Genomic DNA, 22,512 nt, shown 5'->3' on the forward strand with positions numbered 1-22,512 from the left:
TATTTTTGTCAGAATTTCAAACATCTTGCATAACGTTACACTGTCGAACGCTTTGTATAGGTCTCATGCACGTGTCTGAATTTTCTTTAGTCTTGCTGCCGTTATCAATTGCAACGTCAGTGTTACCTCTCTGATGCCTTTGCCTTTCCTAAGGTCAAACTGATTATCATCAACACATCTTAATCTTTGTTTTTCGTTATTCTGTATATTATTCTTGTCAGGAGCTTCGCTGCATCAGCCGTTAATCTGGTTGTGCGATAATTTCCGTACTTACCGTCTGTTGCAAGCTTTTGAATTGTTTAGATGATGTTTTTCCGGTTGTGTGATGATATATTACCAGTCTCATACAGTCCACACACCAGCATGAATGTTTGTTACCACTTCCCTCAAGGAATTTAGAAATTCTGCCTTAATTGTTTTTAACTTGTCGAAAGCTCTTTTAAATTCTGATGCTTATAGTGGATACCCTATCTCTTGCCTCTCGACTCCCCTTTCTTCTTCTGTCACGTCATCAGACGCTTGCCACCTATCTGCTCTCTTCTCTGTATTTAACAGTGGAATTCCCATTGCACTCTTAATGTTATCAACCATGCTTTTGGTTTCCGCGAAGGTTGTTTGAATTTTTCTGTATGCTGACAATCATTTCTTTATCGATATCTTCATATTTTTCATGAAACAGTTTCGCCTTAGCTTCCTTGCACTTCCTGTTCCTTTCATCCCTAAGTGACGTGTGGTTCTGTATTCCTACATTTCCCTTTAGATTATTCTGCTCCCTTCCTTCGTCGACCAATTGAAGCACTTTTTCTGTCACCCAAGGTTTCCTCACAGTTGCCTTATTTGTGCCATTGTTTTTCTTTCCAACCTCCGTGACTGTACTTTTTAGATATCTTTTCAACTGAAGTGCCCTCTGAGCTGTTTACTACCGCAATATCAATTGCCTCAGCGAACTTCATGTGTGTCTCTTCATTCCTTAATATTTCCATATCCCACTTCTTCTCGCATTAATTCTACCTGACTAGTTTCTTAATCTTACGCCAACTCTTCAACATTAGTACATTGTGACCTGAGTTTGTATCTGCTCCTAGGTACTATTTACAATTCACTACCTGAATCGGAATCTCTGCCCGACGATGATGTAATCCAAATGAATCGCTGATTGCAAAAACCTACGGCCACATTTGGTGAAAACTGAGTTAAAGGCAAAAATGCGTACTCTGCACGTAGCTCCACCAGACTGTGCATGAAAACAGAGTAAGCCATCGTTTGTTGCCGTTCAAACAGAGAGAGAAAGTTTGAGCAGAGTGCAGGAAGTCCCAAGTCCAGGACTTCGGTTATTTTTCTTCTCAACTGTTGGCACTACAGTAAAGTGCGGTACAGCTGTATGGAAGAAATTGGCATTGTGGATTTTAGTATTCTTGTGAAAATGGTTGTAGTGGCGTGTACCAGCAGTTATGAGAAGAAGAGAGTGAAAAATTCTCCGGAATAGCAAAGAAATATTATGAAGAAAGCTAAAATTTATGGAGAGGAACATGTGAATCAAAGAAGCAAAGAAATTCCGAAAAAAGGTGACAGGAGAAGACTGCAAGTGTCGAAGAAGCTGTTTTAGTGTTATTGCAGAAGACAACAGAACTCGAGCTTTAGAACATTTTCTGGACATGGAATTCAAGAATGACCAGGACCTATCGCTGCAAGGACTGATCACAGCTAGTGATGTGAAAAGACAACGCCCGAGAAGTAGGAAGGGGTGCAGTCGTGAAAAGTCTTTTAGCTACTGTGTCCTTATTGGAGACAAACGATTTCAGGTATGTGGAAAATTTTTCTAAGTATTTATGCAGTAACTGACGCGAGAGTTAAAGGAATTCACAAACTGCTGTGTAGTGGGCAGACACCAAAAACGGAAGAGGGAAAAGTATGAGTGTCAATGCTATGCCGTCGAGGAAACTGTCAAAATTAGAGATCATATCAGATCATTCCCCATTAAGGAAAGTCATTATGGCAGCCGCACTATGCACTACCTTGACTGTGAACTACCTGTGAAAAAAATGCACCAACTTTTTATTGCTAAACATCATAATTAACCAGTGAAATACGAGTACTATAATCATCTTTTTCGTGAAAACTTTTCACTTGCTTTCGGAAGGCTTAAAGTAGACACTTGCTGCGCCTGCGAAGAGTTAGCGTTAATGATTAAGTGAAAAACATTCAATGAGGTAGCGAAACGAGCAGCAATAGCAGAGAAGATAGTCTATATCCGAAGATGTAAGAAGTTTTATGCTGCTCTGCAAGATGGGAAAAGACATTCGGAGACTAATCCTAGAGCTAGTGCTTCGTGTTTCGGATGCATGCGAAATGTTCAAGTTCGTGTCCCGGTGCAAGAGCTGTTCTAGTCGCGCCAGTTGACTGTTGTATACATAATCTACATACAAGGTCATCTGTTTTTTTATCTCTGTCACGAAGGGAATGCGAAGAAAGGACCCAATGAAGTTTGTACTTTACTATTAAGCTACATCAAAGATTATATAGCCCAAGATGTGAAAAACATACTTCTGTTTTCCTATTACTGCCCAGGATAGAACAAACACAATTATCCGCCTGCGTTTAGGTATTGTGGAGTTAGATTGAACATTTTTACCCTATCTGCGGTCATTCATTCCTGCCATGTGATAGGGTATTTGGTTAACAAAGAGAGCTCGCAAGAAAGTAGAGAGAACATACACAGTCCATGAATTAATGGAGCTTATAGTAACTGGAAAACTGTAATTTCATAGTGCAATTGGTGGAAGGAGATGAAACAGTAGACTTCAAGAAGTGGCGGCCATCACTTTATATGAAGACTAGCTTTTCTATTGAAATATCGAAACCAGATATTCCAAAGGCTGACAAGGGACCACTAAATATTTCTAATTTTCATCATTTCTGTTATAAATCATCAATGCCAGGAGTTATGGGGGCAATGGAATTCATTAATGGGCTTCACCCCGATAACTTCTCCTTGAAATGTGACCAAAGGAAGAAACCACAGTTGCCAGATGAAAAGCTTAAGAAGGATACGAAAGTACCTATTGGGGTAAAGAAAATGGAAGACATTAAACAATGTGTACGATTTATTCCTGATAGTGAAAGTGTGTCATCCTTTTGGAATGAAATATTAACTTGACCTACAGCAAATATGCTATAAACGTTGGGTGGACATCTCTACTTTATACATTAAATACTATTTTGTTTTGTTACTTGTTTTTTCTTTTGTAAACAGTGTTAATTATCGAAAAGATTCAAGTATGTCGTTTTACAGCTCTGCAATAAACATAAGAACAGTGCACTTTATTCTAAATAAAAAGAGGTAATTTGTTCTTTATTTTTTGAATTTTTTTATCATCCAATGTATTGATTGCAAAAGCAGCCTAAATCCACAACATAAAAATTTTTTGCAATGCAAATGGGTTAGCATATACGTGTGAGATGTTGAAAATAAACCTGTTGAGTGCCACTTAATCTTCAGCTTAAGGATAACCTTATTCTAATAATTTATATAGTACTTACATTGTTTTTCTCACTTCCCTTAAAAGTAGGTGAATGTCACTTACGTTGCTTTGCAATCTGCAATTAATATGAATTCTTTCCGTATCTCCCAGCATTTTCCAAGTACAACTCCACTTCTTGTGAGTCTTGAACAGAGTATCTGCTATTACTATCTGAAATTAGTTGTAGGTCTCAGTTAGTTTTTCTTCTCTGTTATCCCTACTACGAAGCCCATGTTCTCCTTTCTTCTTCTCCTTTCTCTATAACCGCGTTCCAGTGTCCCATGACTATTAAAATTTCACCTCTTTTTACGTAATGAATTACCCTTTCAGTATCCTCATATACTTTCTTATCTCTTCGTCGTCTGGATGCGACGTCGACATGTGTAGCTGAACTATTCTTATCGGTGTTGCTTTGCTGTCGATTCTGATGAGAACTAATCTGTCATAGAACTGTTTTGCGTAATTCACCTCCTCTTCTACCTTCGTATTTATAAGGATCCCTGCTTCCGTTAGACCATTTTCTACTACTCTTGATTACTTGTCTCACCGGAAATGTTTGTTTTATTTTCATTTACTGATACTTCAGTACTAAATGGGCAGGTTTCCACCCGAGGGATAATACAGTGCCCTGAACCTCTGTCTGCTCCTCCGATCTCTTTGGCAAGGCCGTTGGTTGAACGAGGCTGACATTATAAGGCGGAAATCTATGGTCGCGATTGCTGATGATTTTCATTCAAAATTTATGCGATGGTGAGCTTCGAATGAAGGACCTAAGACTTTGTCGTTATTATTAAAGATGCCACGCGTACAACACGGGTGCCTACTCGGCAATTAAATTTGATGAACTTGCTCATTTATGTGATAAAATGCCGTTAATTTTGCGTTATGTAAACTTTTACGTATTAAAGTGGGGATAAAGACCTTTTTTTATTTGAATTACTAATACAAGGTGTCACGTAATGGGTATAGGAAGTAACTGAATACAATTTCAGATGTAAAAACTATTGGGTTTTAGTGCCACGCATTTTTTTCTGTATCTTCGGGGCTCACGTTTCTGTCATCTTCCTGAGACCTTCTTCCAGAAAAAGACCTCACGTTCTGCCGCACTGTCAACCTCCAGAAAATTTAAGGTAACATTTTTCGCTTTTATAAACTTTGCTGTAGATAATTGTCTATTTAGTATCGTTGCTGTGATTGTTTGAAGAACAACCCGGTGTACCACTTGCTTGAAGACATCGCAAGTGTGCCAACTTGTTTGTGTTTGTATTCTGCGGTGGTGTGCTCTTAGTACTGAGAACAGCCAGCCAAACCACCAGCAGGCTAAAGAAGATGTCAGGTTGTCGTGATTTAAAGTGTTCGTGCGTTCAGGAATATCGACGGGTTCTCTGACCTCTCGTTTCTACTGGAAAATTGCATCGTCGCTAAAATGCAAACATGAAAAATGTCAGTATCTCGACCACACGTTTCACTACGATCAGTTACGATCGACCTTCTTGGTTATTTGAGCGCACATGTCGCTCCCGCTGTTTTAGACATTCTTCAGCTGCACGCTCTGTCTTCCCTACGTATACTTGCACCCAACCTCGTATACTACTGCAGTCTGTAGGCGTTCTGGTTGATCTTCGTGCAACATGTCTTTGTTTTCTGGCTGTTCGAAAAATTGGCTTTATTTCTACGATTTGGACTATACATTAATGTAAGTAAAATGGTCCTTAATAAAGCATTAACAGTTATATGGAATTACGTATGTACACCGGATGATAATCCAATCGACCACCACAATGCCACCTGGTGGACATGTGTATATAGTGATCGTTGTGTTCGCACCACTTTCCTATCAGGCGCCAGCTGGTGGTGAACATGAACACTTGTATTCGGCGTAATACAGCTATGTTTACTTCTGTGCAAAGTAATGTGACATTTGTCCTATCAATTTGATAGAGGGAGCGTATATGCGATGGGAAACGACTTGCAGTACTGATGGACGATGCGTTATAATATTTTAAAGCGTAAGCACTGTTTGAAATGCCTGGGATAGCAGGAGAGAGCGGATTAGGTTGTGGAAAGGGGCCAAAAGAAGTTGCTGTCTGTTGCACTCAACATAAAACCTTTATTTATCAACACACAATATTACAACAAGGATGCAAAACACTCACAACCTTAATTGACCTCCTTTAATGAACTTCAGATCGGCTGAAGGCCACACTCAAATTCAAGACAAGGCCTAAGCAAGAAATTGAAATACAAGGTCTTTCTGAAGGTTCCACCCAAAATATTTTCTAAATCTTCTATCTAAACAGGATGAAGGCCTCAGCAATTTAATTTTAAAGGAACTTGGTTGGAGGACGCATATTAAGCAATAAGAAGAGTTTCAATCAAAAGGCAGAAGGCCTTATCTTAAAACATTTCATGCAAAATTCGGCTGAAGGCCCCATACAAAAGCATAACAATTTTATGTCTTAAGGGCAAGACAGGAAAATTAACTTAAGAATATTAAAACTCGGCTGAAGTCTGCACATCAGCAAATAATTTAATGGCTTAAGCCCTAGAAAGAAGAGTTTCAATTTTAAAACGCAGAAGGCCACATCTTTAAACATTTCATATAAAATTCGGCTGAAGGCCACTATAACAGTCTCATGCCTTGAGGGCAAGACAAGAACATTAATTTAAGAGATATTAATGCTTGGCTGAAGGCCACATATCAACAAAATATGTTTAATGGCTTAAGGGCTATAAAAAGAGTTTCAATTTAAAAGGCAGAAGGTCTTATTTTACAACATCTCACGTAAAATTCGGCTGAAGGCCCCATATAAAATAATAACAGTCTCATGCCATAAGGGCAAGACAACAACATTAATTTAAGAGCTATTGATACTCGTCTCAGGGCCACATATCAACCAAATAACTAAAACCCAAACAGGGAAATTACTATATAGTGCACAAGTAAAGGCGCTCAGAAGTTTCTAGGGGTCAGCCTGAGATTGTAACACTAACCCCCGTTTAGGTGAGACAGGTAGCCAGTCCAACGACTTCTTAATCTGAAGGCAGCCCAACCGATAGACAGCCAACTCACCGATCAACAAAATCAGTTCCACTCCACGCAACCAGTAAAACGACCATAAGATTTCAATACAACGACACACAGAATATTAGCGCCCACAACAACCAACAACACCTGAGCTGTCGAACTACACGCCGCACTGGACAGCAACAACACGATGAGGAAAATACGCTGCCTAAAATTACGTCAACGATCTGGGCAGGTAACTGGAACGTCAACAGCCACAAGGCAGAAGATACCGCTGCGCAACTTCAATAATAGGAAATAAATTAAGTTAAACTCCATAGGAAGATGGCTGGAATCTTAGCCGAATTGAATACACACACGTTGTTGCTCGCGGGAATGTGCCAATGCCGACAACCAGGATCAAATGAAAAATGCAAACAGTTGAGGATCGATAGTAGGTTACGTGAGGACTCAACTTTCATGTCCAAGATCGGTGGGCGACGAACTTCGTAGCACTCGCAAGCAGCCCCTCACACTCAACCGCGCGTGACGCCGCCAGCGGCCCCGGCCAGAGCACGTGCGATGGAGACTTACTTGCTGCTTCACTCCAACCGACCGATTGCCCGGGTCCAGAAACGGTGAAAGGACCAAATACACGTCGGTCGAAGAGACGACCAACCGAACGACAAACCAACGGTCGTCCAGCTCCAATCTCCCTCTGTCGGACAGTTCATGTGTGTAGGCAGCGGTCGGCGAGCACTGGCTTCCGCGCCTCACCGGCGCTCCGTCCCCGACTTCACTGCTGGTCCATCTCCAACTGACTGTCAGACACACGACGACCCGGAAATACTATCGGTCGCTGCGGAGACGGTACAACAGTCCACTTACCGATACGCGCTGCTTCTGCCGCTCACGGGCAAGTAAGGCAGGAAGTCAGTGACACCAGTAAATGGAATAAGAAAACGAGGCGGCAGTACCGTAATAGCCGGCCGCGGTGGTCTAGCGGTTCTGGCGCTGCAGTCCGGAACCGCGGGACAGCTACGGTCGCAGGTTCGAATCCTGCCTCGGGCATGGGTGTGTGTGATGTCCTTAGGTTAGTTAGGTTTAAGTAGTTCTAAGTTCTAGGGGACTTATGACTTAAGATGTTGAGTCCCATAGTGCTCAGAGCCATTTGAACCATTTTGAAGTACCGTAATAGAAGATGACAAACAATAAAGGGCATGAACATGAGCCGTGCACGCCTCAATGTTATAGCTCCATAGGTTGTGTCATAAAAGAATTAATCGAGTAGTAATGTAATGCCTGTAAAATACTTTTTTATCAGTTTCTGTTCATCCTCATGTTCGTCCGATAGTGACGGATAACTCTGTAGAAAGTGGTCATCCAGTAAAATGTTTCTTTAGCGATCTTGGTTACTGAACTTTTTTTTCAGTTGCCGGCTACTCCTTACTGTATATGCCAACAAAATGTAGTTATACTGTTACGCTGGAGGATCTTTCGAGTGTGACTGATAGCGCTCTTTGTGTATGGCGGAATCACCAGCTGTCATGGTGTCGCATCCTCTCTGTTATCCTTAGCTGCAGCTATTTTTCGTTTCTGACTACTGAGTTTGTTTCATTGCCATTCGATGACAATGATTTCCTTAGATGACCTAAGTCTTGTTTTAAATTGACTTGATAAATGTTGTTCCTCAACCTGTAACTGTCTCAGGCCCCGCAGCCAGCAGCAGGCTGGGATGGAGTGCGGAACGCCACCCAGTACGGCAGCGACTGCGTCCAAGAGGACGGCAGCGGCTCAGAGGACTGCCTCTACCTGAACGTGTACGTGCCGGGTGTTCCAGAAGAGGGCGCCAAGCTGCCCGTCATGTTCTGGGTACACGGCGGAGGGTATGTACGCGGTGGGGGCTCTTCCCGCGAGTACGGACCAGACTTACTCGTCTCCTACGGTGTCATACTCGTCACCATAAACTACCGGCTGGGGGCTTTTGGTACGTATTGTTATCGTGATGGTAAGTCACATTTTCAATGACTTGTCTCATTCTTAACGATATACCCATACTGTCTGTAACAGATCGCGGTAGATTGTATAAATAGCTGCGCTGTCACCCATGCCTGTCTTTAGGGTGTAGTTCACAGACGTGTAATACACTGTACAGTCATATGAATGGGACCACCTGTCAAAAGCCTGAATAACCAACTTTTACAGCACCGACTGCTGCGAGCCAAAATGTTCAAATGTGTGTGAAATCTTATGGGACTTAACTGCTAAGGTCATCGGTCCCTAAGCTTACACACTACTTAACCTAAATTATCCTAAGAACAAACACACACACCCATGCCCGAGGGAGGATTTGAGAACCTCCGCCAGGATCAGCCGCACAGTCCATGACTGCAGCGCCTTAAACCGCTCGGCTAATCTCACGCGGCTGCTGCGGGACCAGCAAGAAGAGATCCAATGACGTTTTGGAAGGTATCAAAAGGGATGTGGAGCCATGCAAACTCTAGTACCATTTCCAGCTACGCTAAGTTTCTTGGTTGAGGATGCATGCTGCAAACAGACGGATCGAGGTGGATTCTTGAGTGAGTTTAAATCCGGGAAGGTTGGTGGCCAGGGTTAAACTCGTCTTGGTGCTCGTCGATCTACGCCCGTACATAGCGATGTACGTCATAATTTTCGCGATATTGGTTAAAACACAAAATCCACAGATGTGGAAGACATTAGTGTGGGCTCCAGTGTCATACAATGCACAGCCACTTATCCAAACGAAAGAGTCAGTTAATTCGGAAAGAACTACACTCACAAATCCCAAGTGGTGTACACTATTCGCAAAAAAGGCTCTAATTCCTTATGATGAATGACTGAACAGGGTAACAGGTGTTTACTGCTGCTTCTACTGGAATTATTAACTTTGTGATGCATTTTAAATTGTTATGATGTTAGCCAGTTGTCCAGTGTGAGGCAAGATAGAGTTTGTTCTGTGTTAACTTTGTTCTGCTTTCTTAAAATGATTATTATGCTGTGATTATTTTCAGCCTACTTGAAGTTCTCTCAGGGTACAAAATACATAGTTGTTTTATGCTAAGTGATTTTCCATTTTGATAAATAAAACTTTGATGCTAAATAAAATAATTGTTAAATTGAGCACCACGTCTAGATAATACGCATTCCATTCAAATCCAACACTACATAATCTCTATTACCAATCTGACATCCACTAGTAGCAGAAAACCTCTTCTACACCCTAATCAAAATTACAAGGTGTTTGACAGTCGAACATGGGAGGAACAGTGCGACGTTGTCTGTTGATATTCGTCTGCATGTACAATATGTCACAGGCAGCTACAGCTGGGTGTTTCCTTTCTGGATACGTTCATGCTCTGCCCAATAACGTGTAGTATTCGATTGCTTAATACGGTGGCAGCGGTCATGTCACTTATCCTGTGCACTATCGTCACTAGTTTAGGATGTTCATCCATGTAAAACAAACATGCCACACGGAAACACAATAAAGGAACGAAAACAAATCACAATAGTTATGTTATCGGTATCAAGCATCGTCTGCAACTGACTGTGGTATCTGAGGAGGTACCAAAGCGATGTAACAAAAGTGAACAGAACAGAAGGCGTGACACCGCTCATTCTCTGATTGGTTATTCATAGCAACTACCCTGTAAACATACTGCATTGCACCACTTGGTTATTTGATCCAGGTATAGATTCTAACTTCAGCTACGTTCTTCAGTCACACGTATCCCTTTACCCATGTTAAACGTTTTCTAATGTCATCCTCTTGCTTTCTAAGCTTTTGTCCTAGTAGCTCCAGGACGTGTCTCTCTATTATTCGCTGTATACTTCTCAGGTTTTAAATGGTTCGTCGCATTAAAAGCTCATGTCTATCTGTCCATGCCAGACGTCATAAAGGATGCTGATAGCAAGCTTTCGGTTTCAGGAACATCAGAAGCTCTATTAAAAAATCCTAAAAAAAGCACTGATGAATCTCTTCTGCTCTTCTGTCTACGTATTTTCCTATCTAATTTGCCACTGACATCAATGGACGTATCAGAAAAAACTAATCAACAGGTTTCATTGCTCTGAGCACTATGGGACCTAACTTCTGAGGTTATCAGTCCCCTAGAGCTTAGAACTACTTAAACCTAACTAACCTAAGGACATCACACACATCACACACATCCATGCCCAAGGCAGGATTTGAACCTATGACTGTAGCGGTCGCGCGGTTCCAGACTGAAGCGCCTAGAACCGCTCGGTCACAACGGCGGGCTTACTGGTTTCATATCTTTGATTTTAAGTAGAAGCATTTTTATCGACATGTGTATATATTATTTTAGCGCGCCGCATCTTCAGTTCCAATTCCGGAGAAATGTAAGAACATGAGAGGCAATAGTGACCCTATGACTGCTCTTAGAAGATAGTTTCATGAAAGATAAATTTAGATTTATGGTAATTGTAGATTTAGAAAACCTTTTGATAATGTTGACTGAAATGTACTCCTTGGAAATGTGAAGTTATAAAGGATAAACAAAGATAGCAAAAAGTTATCTACGACTTATATGGAGCAAAACTCCAGTCATAAAAATCGAAGTTCATGAAAATGAGGCAGTGACTGAGGAGTGAGCCTATGTTATTCAGCGTGTGCATTAGTCAAGCAATAAAGTAGATTAGGTACAAAATCTTGTAGGGAAATTAAGTTCAGGGATCTGAAATAATAATTTATGGTCTCCCCATGACATTGTTAATTTCGGCAGAGGTGGCAGAACCTTTGAAAGATTAATTGAAAGGAATAACCGTGCGAGGTGCCGGGGCTAGCAGTGTATGTAACACTAAATTCTTCTAGAATCTTCATATGGAAATGATGCGCTAAGCCCCCCCTTTTCTAACTCCGACTTTTGCTGTTGCACATGGATTAAGAAGAAACGCGAACTGACTGTAATCGACCCTGCAAGTGGAGTAGAAAAAAGTTTGGCACCTGCAATAATTTAATTTGATAGAAATTAAATAGATAAAGGAAAGTTTCATTAACGTAGTGAGAAATGAAAGGGTTGCTCTACCGATTAACAGAAATTTCTGTCCAAAATAACAATTTGATTTATTATGACTAAACTCAAAATAGTAAACAAACACATGAAACATTTACAGTACATCAAATTGGATACTCAAATAAATGCTGTGAAGGTGAGGTTGTCCATAAACTAGATTGTGACATTTATGACCAAGTGGTATGTGGAGCCAATTCCTTGCAACTCAAATCTTAAGAGAAACACCCAGCCAACCCAACATTAATTGCTGCTACAGTACTGAGAACTCAGGCAATGAACATCCGAGACAGAACCACGTAAGAAAGGATGGGAACAGGCGCGCTCTGCTGAGCTCTGATTATCACAGAGAAAATTCCCTAATCTGCCGGTGCTGCAGACATACATTACCAAGCTGTCTTCTTAACTGCAAGAACACGATCTGGCGTACTGGAAGCGATGGCTGGTTGCTTCGACATCCCGTCGTGGTGATGATAATGTCGTGAGTATAGCCCGAAACAAATTATCCTAGTCTGGTTGTTCCAGACGACTTCCTATCAATACAAATGCGCCTCTGAGGGACGCGAAGAAGGTTCGCCACACAATCACTGATGGTACGGTACAGTGATTGATTTTAACAAGCGAAGTCGCACAGTAACTTCGATACAGTCAACTTTAGCCAAAACTGTTCAAGATGGACAACATAGGCTGCTTGTACGCGGAATGCTCAATTGCCAACTGTACTCGGAAAGTTACGTTGAGGTCGAAACTTCAGAAACTTCATGAAACAGTTACAATTAAAAATCAAAGTATATTAGATAGCCAACAGAAGGCAGACTGTCCAGAGCAGCGAGAGCTCAGTTTTGTAACCTAGCCCGACTGAAAGGCGAGAGACGACTCTCTCAAGAGCACCCGTACAAGCTGAACACAGAATATTTCCGCCCCCACGACACAGTGGCGTGGTTAAACGTTCCAATCAGCAACTCGAAAACTGGCGGAAACTTTCACGCTATTGCCGAAGCACTACCACTCCACCAATAGAGATTCTTGGCGCCAATTTCTTCGACGATTTTGCTACGTCACGGAACTATGCCCTGAGCAAGCCAATCACAGTTACAATTTTGCAGAAAACGCGGTAATTTGCCCGCCAAGACCGCCTGGGAACACAATTCATTCCCATACCTCGCTGGTAGCCTGCCAAAAGCGTTTTCACTACGTTTCTGTGAAGTAACGGAATCTCTAGCCCAGCCGCTCCTTCAGGCCCCTGTGGGCGAGTCACTCCCGCTCTTATGACAATGTCGGTGTCAGGAAAGCATCCACTCGACTCCCTCACAACCGTCGACTGAACCCTTTCAAGATCAGAGGACCCGCCTGTTACCAGACCAACCAGGTGACGAGAGATGCTGCGTGGGAAGTCCGTGTGTGAAGGAATAGCAACTTTTCATGGCATGCAATTAGAGAGGAAAATCGAATTACCCAGAGTAAGATAGAAATATGAGAGGGGGCTCATGCCACCTCTTAACCGTTGTCGTCAAAAGAAGCTAAAAGATGGTTATTTACAAAGGCTAAACAGGAGTAATGAATGTAGTTGAATTCAGTCAGGTGAAACAGAAAGAATTAGATTAGATAATGGAACAATAAAAATAGTGAGTATTGATATTAGGGTAGCAAACTCTCTAACGACAGTAGAAGTAAACAGGATATAAAATGCCCACTCGCAATAGCAAGGAAACCTTTTCTTCAAAAGAGAAATATTCCAACACCAAATTTAAATTTAAGTGATAGGAAGTATTTCCTGAAAGTATGAGTCGGTAATGTACCGTTCTACTATCCGAATATAGTGTGCTTTTTCAGAATTTAGGAAGAATCCATTTTCTGAGAACCAGTTTATAATAGTTCGGAAAATATCTTTTACTATGAGAATCTCGTACATTGATTTCTCTCTAATGCGATTTATTGTAACGTATCACCTGCATAAAGTACCAAGTTGTTAAATGGAAGGTCATTCACAAATATAAGGAATAGAAGTGGACCCAAAACTAAATCCTGTGGAACTCCCTTTGTGTTTTCTCCTTAATGACTAAAATTTTCTACCCTTCCATCATTTTTGGAAGTATTCAGGGCAACCTTTTGCATAATGTTTGTTGAGTGTGATTAAAACCATCAATTTCATAAAACATGTGCTTATCTTGGAGAGTAACATGATCAAAACAATCAAAAGACTTCTAAAGATAAAAAAACCAATGAGAGATCTTTTGTTATGAAAATGTTCGTAACTTAAGCCGTATTAGTCACGACATATTATAAACACAATGGACTCTCTAGTTCTTTAATTTACATACTCTTTTCACAGAGACATCTAGCATGGTGTTACACGGAAGCAGGTTAGTGAGTGACTCTCTACATCTACATCTACGTTTATACTCCGCAAGCCACCCAACGGTGTGTGGCGGAGGGCACTTTACGTGCCACTGTAATTATATCCCTTTCCTGTTCCAGTCGCGTACGGTTCGCGGGAAGAACGACTGTCTGAAAGCCTCTGTGCGTGCTCGAATCTCTCTAATTTTACATTCGTGATCTCCTCGGGAGGTATAAGTAGGGGGAAGCAATATATTCGATACCTCATCCAGAAACGCACCCTCTCGAAACCTGGCGAGCAAGCTACACCGCGATGCAGAGCGCCTCTCTTGTAGAGTCTGCCACTTGAGTTTATTCAACATCTCCGTAACGCTATCACGGTTACCAAATAACCCTGTGACGAAACGCGCCGCTCTTCTTTGGATCTTCTCTATCTCCTCCGTCAGATCGATCTGGTACGGATCCCACTCTGATGAGCAATAGTCAAGTATAGGTCGAACGAGTGTTTTGTAAGCCACCTCCTTTGTTGATGGACTACATTTTCCCCACTCTCCCAATGAATCTCAACCTGGTACCCGCCTTACCAACAATTAATTTTATATGATCATTCCACTTCAAATCGTTCCGCACGCATACTCCCAGATATTTTACAGAAGTAACTGCTACCAGTGTTTGTTCCGCTATCATATAATCATACAATAAAGGATCCTTCTTTCAATGTATTCGCAATACATTACATTTGTCTATGTTAGAGGTCAGTTGCCACTCCCTGCACCAAGTGCCTATCCGCTGCAGATCTTCCTGCATTTCGCTACAATTTTCTAATGCTGCAACTTCTCTGTATACTACAGCATCATCCGCGAAAAGCCGCATGGAACTTCGACACTATCTACTAGGTCATTTATATATATTGTGAAAAGCAATGGTCCCATAACACTCCCCTGTGGAACGCCAGAGGTTACTTTAACGTCTGTAGATGTCTCTCCATTGATAACAACAAGCTGTGTTCCGTTTGCTAAAAACTCTTCAATCCAGCCACACAGCTGGTCTGATATTCCGTAGGCTCTTACTTTGTTTATCAGGCGACAGTGCGGAACTGTATCGAGCGCCTTCTGGAAGTCTAGAAAAATAGCATCTACCTGGGAGCCTGTATCTAATATTTATCTGGGTCTCATGAACAAATAAAGCGAGTTGGGTCTCACACGATCGCTGTTTCCGGAATCCATGTTGATTCCTACATAGTAGATTCTGGGTTTCCAAAAACGACATGATACTCGAGCAAAAACATGTTCTAAAATTCTACAACAGATCGACGTCAGAGATATAGGTCTATAGTTTTGCGCATCTGCTCGACGATGCTCCTCTCCTCTCTGCGTAATTGCGCGCGGGAACCGCTTAATTCAGATTGGCTATTGATCTGAATGACCAATCAGAATGATCCTTGCAGATCATTCTCGTGGAAAAACTTGCCTTAGCCAACCAGTAATCAGATAGTCATTTATGTCATTACAATTTTAATTTCTGTTATATTACTTACAATTTTAATTTCTGTTATATTACTTACCCCCCCCATGAACCATGGACCTTGCCGTTGGTGGGGAGGCTTGCGTGCCTCAGCGATACAGATAGCCGTACCGTAGGTGCAACCACAACGGAGGGGTATCTGTTGAGAGGCCAGACAAACGTGTGGTTCCTGAAGAGGGGCAGCAGCCTTTTCAGTAGTTGCAAGGGCAACAGTCTGGATGATTGACTGATCTGGCCTTGTAACAATAACCAAAACGGCCTTGCTGTGCTGGTACTGCGAACGGCTGAAAGCAAGGGGAAACTACAGCCGTAATTTTTCCCGAGGGCATGCAGCTTTACTGTATGATTACATGATGATGGCGTCCTCTTGGGTAAAATATTCCGGAGGTAAAATAGTCCCCCATTCGGATCTCCGGGCGGGGACTACTCAAGAGGATGTCGTTATCAGGAGAAAGAAAACTGGCGTTCTACGGATCGGAGCGTGGAATGTCAGATCCCTTAATCGGGCAGGTAGGTTAGAAAATTTAAAAAGGGAAATGGATAGGTTGAAGTTAGATATAGTGGGAATTAGTGAAGTTCGGTGGCAGGAGGAACAAGACTTCTGGTCAGGTGACTACAGGGTTATAAACACAAAATCAAATAGGGGTAATGCAGGAGTAGGTTTAATAATGAATAGGAAAATAGGAATGCGGGTAAGCTACTACAAACAGCATAGTGAACGCATTATTGTGGCCAAGATAGATACGAAGCCCACACCTACTACAGTAGTACAAGTTTATATGCCAACTAGCTCTGCAGATGACGAAGAAATTGAAGAAATGTATGATGAAATAAAAGAAATTATTCAGATTGTGAAGGGAGACGAAAATTTAATAGTCATGGGTGACTGGAATTCGAGTGTAGGAAAAGGGAGAGAAGGAAACATAGTAGGTGAATATGGATTGGGGGACAGAAATGAAAGAGGAAGCCGCCTGGTAGAATTTTGCACAGAGCACAACATAATCATAGCTAACACTTGGTTTAAGAATCATGAAAGAAGGTTGTACACATGGAAGAACCCTGGAGATACTAAAAGGTATCAGATAGATTATATAATGGTAAGACAGAGATTTAGGAACCAGGTTTTAAATTGTAAGACATTTCCAGGGGCAGATGTGGACTCTGACCACAATCTATTGGTTATGACCTGTAGATTAAAACTGAAGAAACTGCAAAAAGGTGGGAATTTAAGGAGATGGGACCTGGATAAACTAAAAGAACCAGAGGTTGTACAGAGATTCAGGGAGAGCATAAGGGAGCAATTGACAGGAATGGGGGAATTAAATACAGTAGAAGAAGAATGGGTAGCTTTGAGGGATGAAGTAGTGAAGGCAGCAGAGGATCAAGTAGGTAAAAAGACGAGGGCTAGTAGAAATCCTTGGGTAACAGAAGAAATATTGAATTTAATTGATGAAAGGAGAAAATATAAAAATGCAGTAAGTGAAACAGGCAAAAAGGAATACAAACGTCTCAAAAATGAGATCGACAGGAAGTGCAAAATGGCTAAGCAGGGATGGCTAGAGGACAAATGTAAGGATGTAGAGGCCTATCTCACTAGGGGTAAGATAGATACCGCCTACAGGAAAATTAAAGAGACCTTTGGAGATAAGAGAACGACTTGTATGAATATCAAGAGCTCAGATGGAAACCCAGTTCTAAGCAAAGAAGGGAAAGCAGAAAGGTGGAAGGAGTATATAGAGGGTCTATACAAGGGCGATGTACTTGAGGACAATATTATGGAAATGGAAGAGGATGTAGATGAAGATGAAATGGGAGATATGATACTGCGTGAAGAGTTTGACAGAGCACTGAAAGACCTGAGTCGAAACAAGGCCCCCGGAGTAGACAATATTCCATTGGAACTACTGACGGCCGTGGGAGAGCCAGTCCTGACAAAACTCTACCATCTGGTGAGCAAGATGTATGAAACAGGCGAAATACCCTCAGACTTCAAGAAGAATATAATAATTCCAATCCCAAAGAAAGCAGGTGTTGACAGATGTGAAAATTACCGAACTATCAGCTTAATAAGTCACAGCTGCAAAATACTAACACGAATTCTTTACAGACGAATGGAAAAACTAGTAGAAGCCAACCTCGGGGAAGATCAGTTTGGATTCCGTAGAAACACTGGAACACGTGAGGCAATACTGACCTTACGACTTATCTTAGAAGAAAGATTAAGGAAAGGCAAACCTACGTTTCTAGCATTTGTAGACTTAGAGAAAGCTTTTGACAATGTTGACTGGAATACTCTCTTTCAAATTCTAAAGGTGGCAGGGGTAAAATACAGGGAGCGAAAGGCTATTTACAATTTGTACAGAAACCAGATGGCAGTTATAAGAGTCGAGGGGCATGAAAGGGAAGCAGTGGTTGGGAAGGGAGTAAGACAGGGTTGTAGCCTCTCCCCGATGTTGTTCAATCTGTATATTGAGCAAGCAGTAAAGGAAACAAAAGAAAAATTCGGAGTAGGTATTAAAATTCATGGAGAAGAAATAAAAACTTTGAGGTTCGCTGATGACATTGTAATTCTGTCAGAGACAGCAAAGGACTTGGAAGAGCAGTTGAATGGAATGGACAGTGTCTTGAAAGGAGGATATAAGATGAACATCAACAAAAGCAAAACAAGGATAATGGAATGTAGTCTAATTAAGTCGGGTGATGCTGAGGGAATTAGATTAGGAAATGAGGCACTTAAAGTAGTAAAGGAGTTTTGCTATTTGGGGAGCAAAATAACTGATGATGGTCGAAGTAGAGAGGATATAAAATGTAGGCTGGCAATGGCAAGGAAAGCGTTTCTGAAGAAGAGAAATTTGTTAACATCCAGTATTGATTTAAGTGTCAGGAAGTCATTTCTGAAAGTATTCGTATGGAGTGTAGCCATGTATGGAAGTGAAACATGGACGATAAATAGTTTGGACAAGAAGAGAATAGAAGCTTTCGAAATGTGGTGCTACAGAAGAATGCTAAAGATTAGATGGGTAGATCACATAACTAATGAGGAAGTATTGAATAGGATTGGGGAGAAGAGAAGTTTGTGGCACAACTTGACCAGAAGAAGGGATCGGTTGGTAGGACATGTTCTGAGGCATCAAGGGATCACCAATTTAGTATTGGAGGGCAGCGTGGAGGGTAAAAATCGTAGAGGGAGACCAAGAGATGAATACACTAAGCAGATTCAGAAGGATGTAGGTTGCAGTAGGTACTGGGAGATGAAAAAGCTTGCACAGGATAGAGTAGCATGGAGAGCTGCATCAAACCAGTCTCAGGACTGAAGACCACAACAACAACATATTACTTAATGAAATAGAATGAAATGCAAAATGTTCTTTAAATTAATATAGAAACTTATTCCGCTTCAGACTTTTATTCTGGCTTCTCTCTTACAAAATTGACATATGTCATCAGCATCGTAGTTGCAACACAACTTTCCACCGGTTCAGTTTTGCAAGGTTTTACATAAAATAACATTAAGTACTAATGTATGTCCCACATACGCTCTCTCATTCATTCCCATGTATTCACACAACAAAATAATAAGCAAATAATAATTCTGAATCATTTTTATGCTACATAACGCAAGAAAGAAAATTCTAATTATGTAATTTTATACTCAGAAAACTTTGTTGTAGCTTCTATTGATAATGAAAAGCAATCTGTTCTTATTTTTAACTGAGTTTTAAAATATAAGTGTCGGTTTTAGTACATTTAGGTATTTTCCTCAGTCTCTGTAACTATAATAGATAAAAATCTGAAATTTTTACAGGATTCTTTCGTTAATGACAAAAGACAGTGTACCAAGTTTGAACAAAATCGGACTATAGTAACTATGGTTTATTTAGATTCGTAGAGGGTATGAATTTGCGTACTGACGGAATGTCACTTGAGTCCGTTCTCACGGCTGGTAATGAAAGCTGCGCTGTGAATCAGAGCAAATAATAAACTTACCCATCCTGAAGTGACTGCTACACGGCTGCGTACCTTACTGCATCGAATGTTGTTTCGTAATAACTTGCTACGTTACAAGTTTATTTCTACAGGTTCCATAACCACTTTCTCAGTTATTGCAAGGTGCCTCGAATACCCTCTTCTCTAGAAGACCGTGATTTATAGTAAACATTCTGCTGCATAAGTTGGCTACATTGGTTGCTGTTATGTCACTTCCTGTTTGTGGTACAATGTATCATGCACATTTTGTGGGGCATATCACACCTATCGTTGCGTATATTTGGACTTGTTGCTGATGTTTCTCTCTTTAAAATGACTTCACCAAAAGGAATAATTAAGAAGAAAAGAAATAAGGTAAATAGATTCCACGGAACATGTCCTGCTGGAAGTTTACACCCAGAAAATGAGGGCGAGAAACACTAAGTGATTCCAAGAAGAAGTTTGTGAACAATAATGAAGTGCACAGTGAAATTGGTGCCAGTGATATCAGTTTCATATTACGTTTAAGTGTAATAAAAACAATGTGTAATCAAACTGCATGCTATAATTGGGTGGTGGAGAGATACAATTATTGCTGAAACGTGTTCGAAAGAAATTGTTATTTCTTACTTTGGAAGTGTCTTGTTCGAATTGTTGGAGTAATAAAGGATTATGGACTCCTGAAAATGTAGGAGCAATAACCTTTTTTGGATGGACGTCAGATATTACTATGGCGTGAGATGATAAATTTTGTGTGCTCTTATGAATCTACTAATGTTCCAAGATGCTTTCGGGAGAAAAATAAAAATAATTGCAGAAGAGTCAATGCAATTTGGAGCAGTGGAAGCAGTTAAAGAAAATCATGGTAACGACGACATTTACATAGTATTTGATGGGTCATGGTAGAAAAGGGGCCATCAGTCTAAAATTTCTTGCGCATCTACTGTAAGTTTTGGTACAGGAAAGGTGTTTCACTTTCAGGTATTATCAGAACATTGCCGTGGATACACAAATGTGGATACTTATAATGAAAAGAAACAACTACATGAGCCCATCTATCAGAAACCATATGAGGAATCCTGTGGAGGAAAGGAAAGTGCCTCAACTGTGAAGATCTACCAGTACTTTGAAGATCAACTTGGTTTTCTCTATGCCAAATTCATTGGTGACAGTGATTCCAGTTCATTCAGAGTAGCAACTGACAGCATACACCTGTGATGATATAACGTCGCAAGAGGTAGTCTTGTACAGAAAAGAATGGATACCCAACTGCATAAACTTATCGTTGTGCACCAACTCGACGTCGCATGGACTAAACAAATCGCTAGAAGTTACCTGTAGAAATACTGAGCCATAGTGCTTGTATATTTGTCCATAATTTTGCCCGTGCAGGATTTTGTGCACGAACTGACCTCTCGTTTACGTCCCTCAAAAGTTCGGTGGGATTCATGTCGGGCGATGGGGATGGCTACATCATTCTCTCAAACTGTCCAGAATGTTCTTCAAACCAATCCCAAACATCTGTGGCCTGGTGACATAGTGTATTATCCCAACAAAAATGCCATCGTTGATTGGGAACATACTCATTTCCAGTCAATGATCGGTTCTGTTGCACCAGAGGACCCAGTCCATTCCATGCAGACACAGCCCACACCATTACAGAGCTGCCGCCAGCTTGCCCAGAGTCTTCCTCACAACTTGGGTCCATGCCTTCCTGGGGTCTGCACTGCACTCGAGCTCCTTTACCAATTGAAATCGAGACTCATCTGACCAGGCACGGTTCTGCAGTGGTATAGGGTCCAACTGATGTGGCCACGAGCCCAGGAGAGGCGCTGCTGATGATGTCGTGTTCTTAGTAAAGGCAGTCGCATCTGTCGACTGCTGTCATATCCCATTAACGCCAAATTTCGCCGCACTGTCCTTATGGATACGTTCGTCGTACTTCTCAAATAGATTTATGATGTTATTTTACGGAGAGTTGGTTGTCTGTTAGTACTGATAACTTTATGCAAACACCGCTGCTATCGGTCGTTAAGTGAAGACTGTCGGCCATTGCATTGTCTGTTGTGAGACGTAATGCCTGAAATTTGGTATTCTCGACGCACTCTTGACACTGTAGTCTTCGAAATATTGAAGTCCATAACGATTTCCGAAATGGAATGTATCATGTGTCTAGCTCCAGATACCATTCCGCGTTCGAAGTCTGTTAATTAACGTCGTGCGTCCATAATTACGTCGGAAACCCTTTCACATGGATTACCGGTGTAAAAGTGACAGCTCCGCCAGTGTACTACTGTTTTCTACCCTCTTTACGCTGTACAACCGCCATGTGTATATGTACATATCGCTATGCCACGACTTTAGTCACATCAGTGTATACAGCTCTAGCACCAGTAGATGTTCTGAAGAAATGCATCACATGAAGACCTCAGAATGTAAGTGAGCCTTTCAACAGTGTTCCATGAAACAGGGTACCCAAAAACGTATTTGTGGGCTTGAAAACACGGAATATCGTGGGCAGCGATGCTGTGATCAACTTCATTGATGGAAATTCAGGCAGAATAAGTATTCTGAAGCAATTTGGATCTACGTTTGGCCCTAATACAGAAGCAGTAAGCAGTCCTACAAGAACTGGGCAGACAGTGGTTCTCCAAGGCAGAAATTACGAGAAAAAATTCCGTAGAAGCAGCAAGATCCCTAAGACGGAAAAAAGAGACTGCATCCAGCTGACCCTCAGGATGTTAAATATTAGGGAACTGGACAGTTTTAGATGGTCTATTCATTCAACAGTGAGTTTTGATTTACTTAAATTTCAAATGAGATTTCTGAAAAACTACTATTTTTGCAAACGCTTCCCCTTATCTCAGAAACTACTTTGACTTGCTCCGAAATTTTTAATTTTTATTGTCAGCGGATCTACAAAGGTAGAGACAGCACTCGTAGCTTCATCATAAAAATATTTTTTTTTTTGAAAAATTTGATATTTTTTAAAAATTTTCTTTAAAATTTGTATCTTGATTGCTAACTACGATAGATACTTGATAGTAGATCAGTGAATGTATAAGGTGTGACTCAATATCCTGGAAAAGTTTCGTTTTATTAT

At 41.1% G+C, this 22,512-nt stretch overlaps 1 protein-coding gene across 2 annotated transcripts in view; it reads left to right on the plus strand.

Annotated features, from left to right (window-relative positions):
• LOC124607405 (carboxylesterase 5A-like) overlaps positions 1-22,512 on the plus strand; it is a 104,836-nt gene that overhangs the window by 15,404 nt on the left and 66,920 nt on the right. For both annotated transcript variants that reach the window (XM_047139729.1, XM_047139730.1), the window contains exon 3: positions 8,239-8,515. In XM_047139729.1, the coding sequence (XP_046995685.1) occupies positions 8,239-8,515 (277 nt within the window). The remainder of the gene's footprint in view (positions 1-8,238; positions 8,516-22,512) is intronic.

The sequence above is a fragment of the Schistocerca americana genome, chromosome 3 (genome assembly GCF_021461395.2).
Source record: "Schistocerca americana isolate TAMUIC-IGC-003095 chromosome 3, iqSchAmer2.1, whole genome shotgun sequence".
NCBI lineage: Eukaryota > Metazoa > Arthropoda > Insecta > Orthoptera > Acrididae > Schistocerca > Schistocerca americana.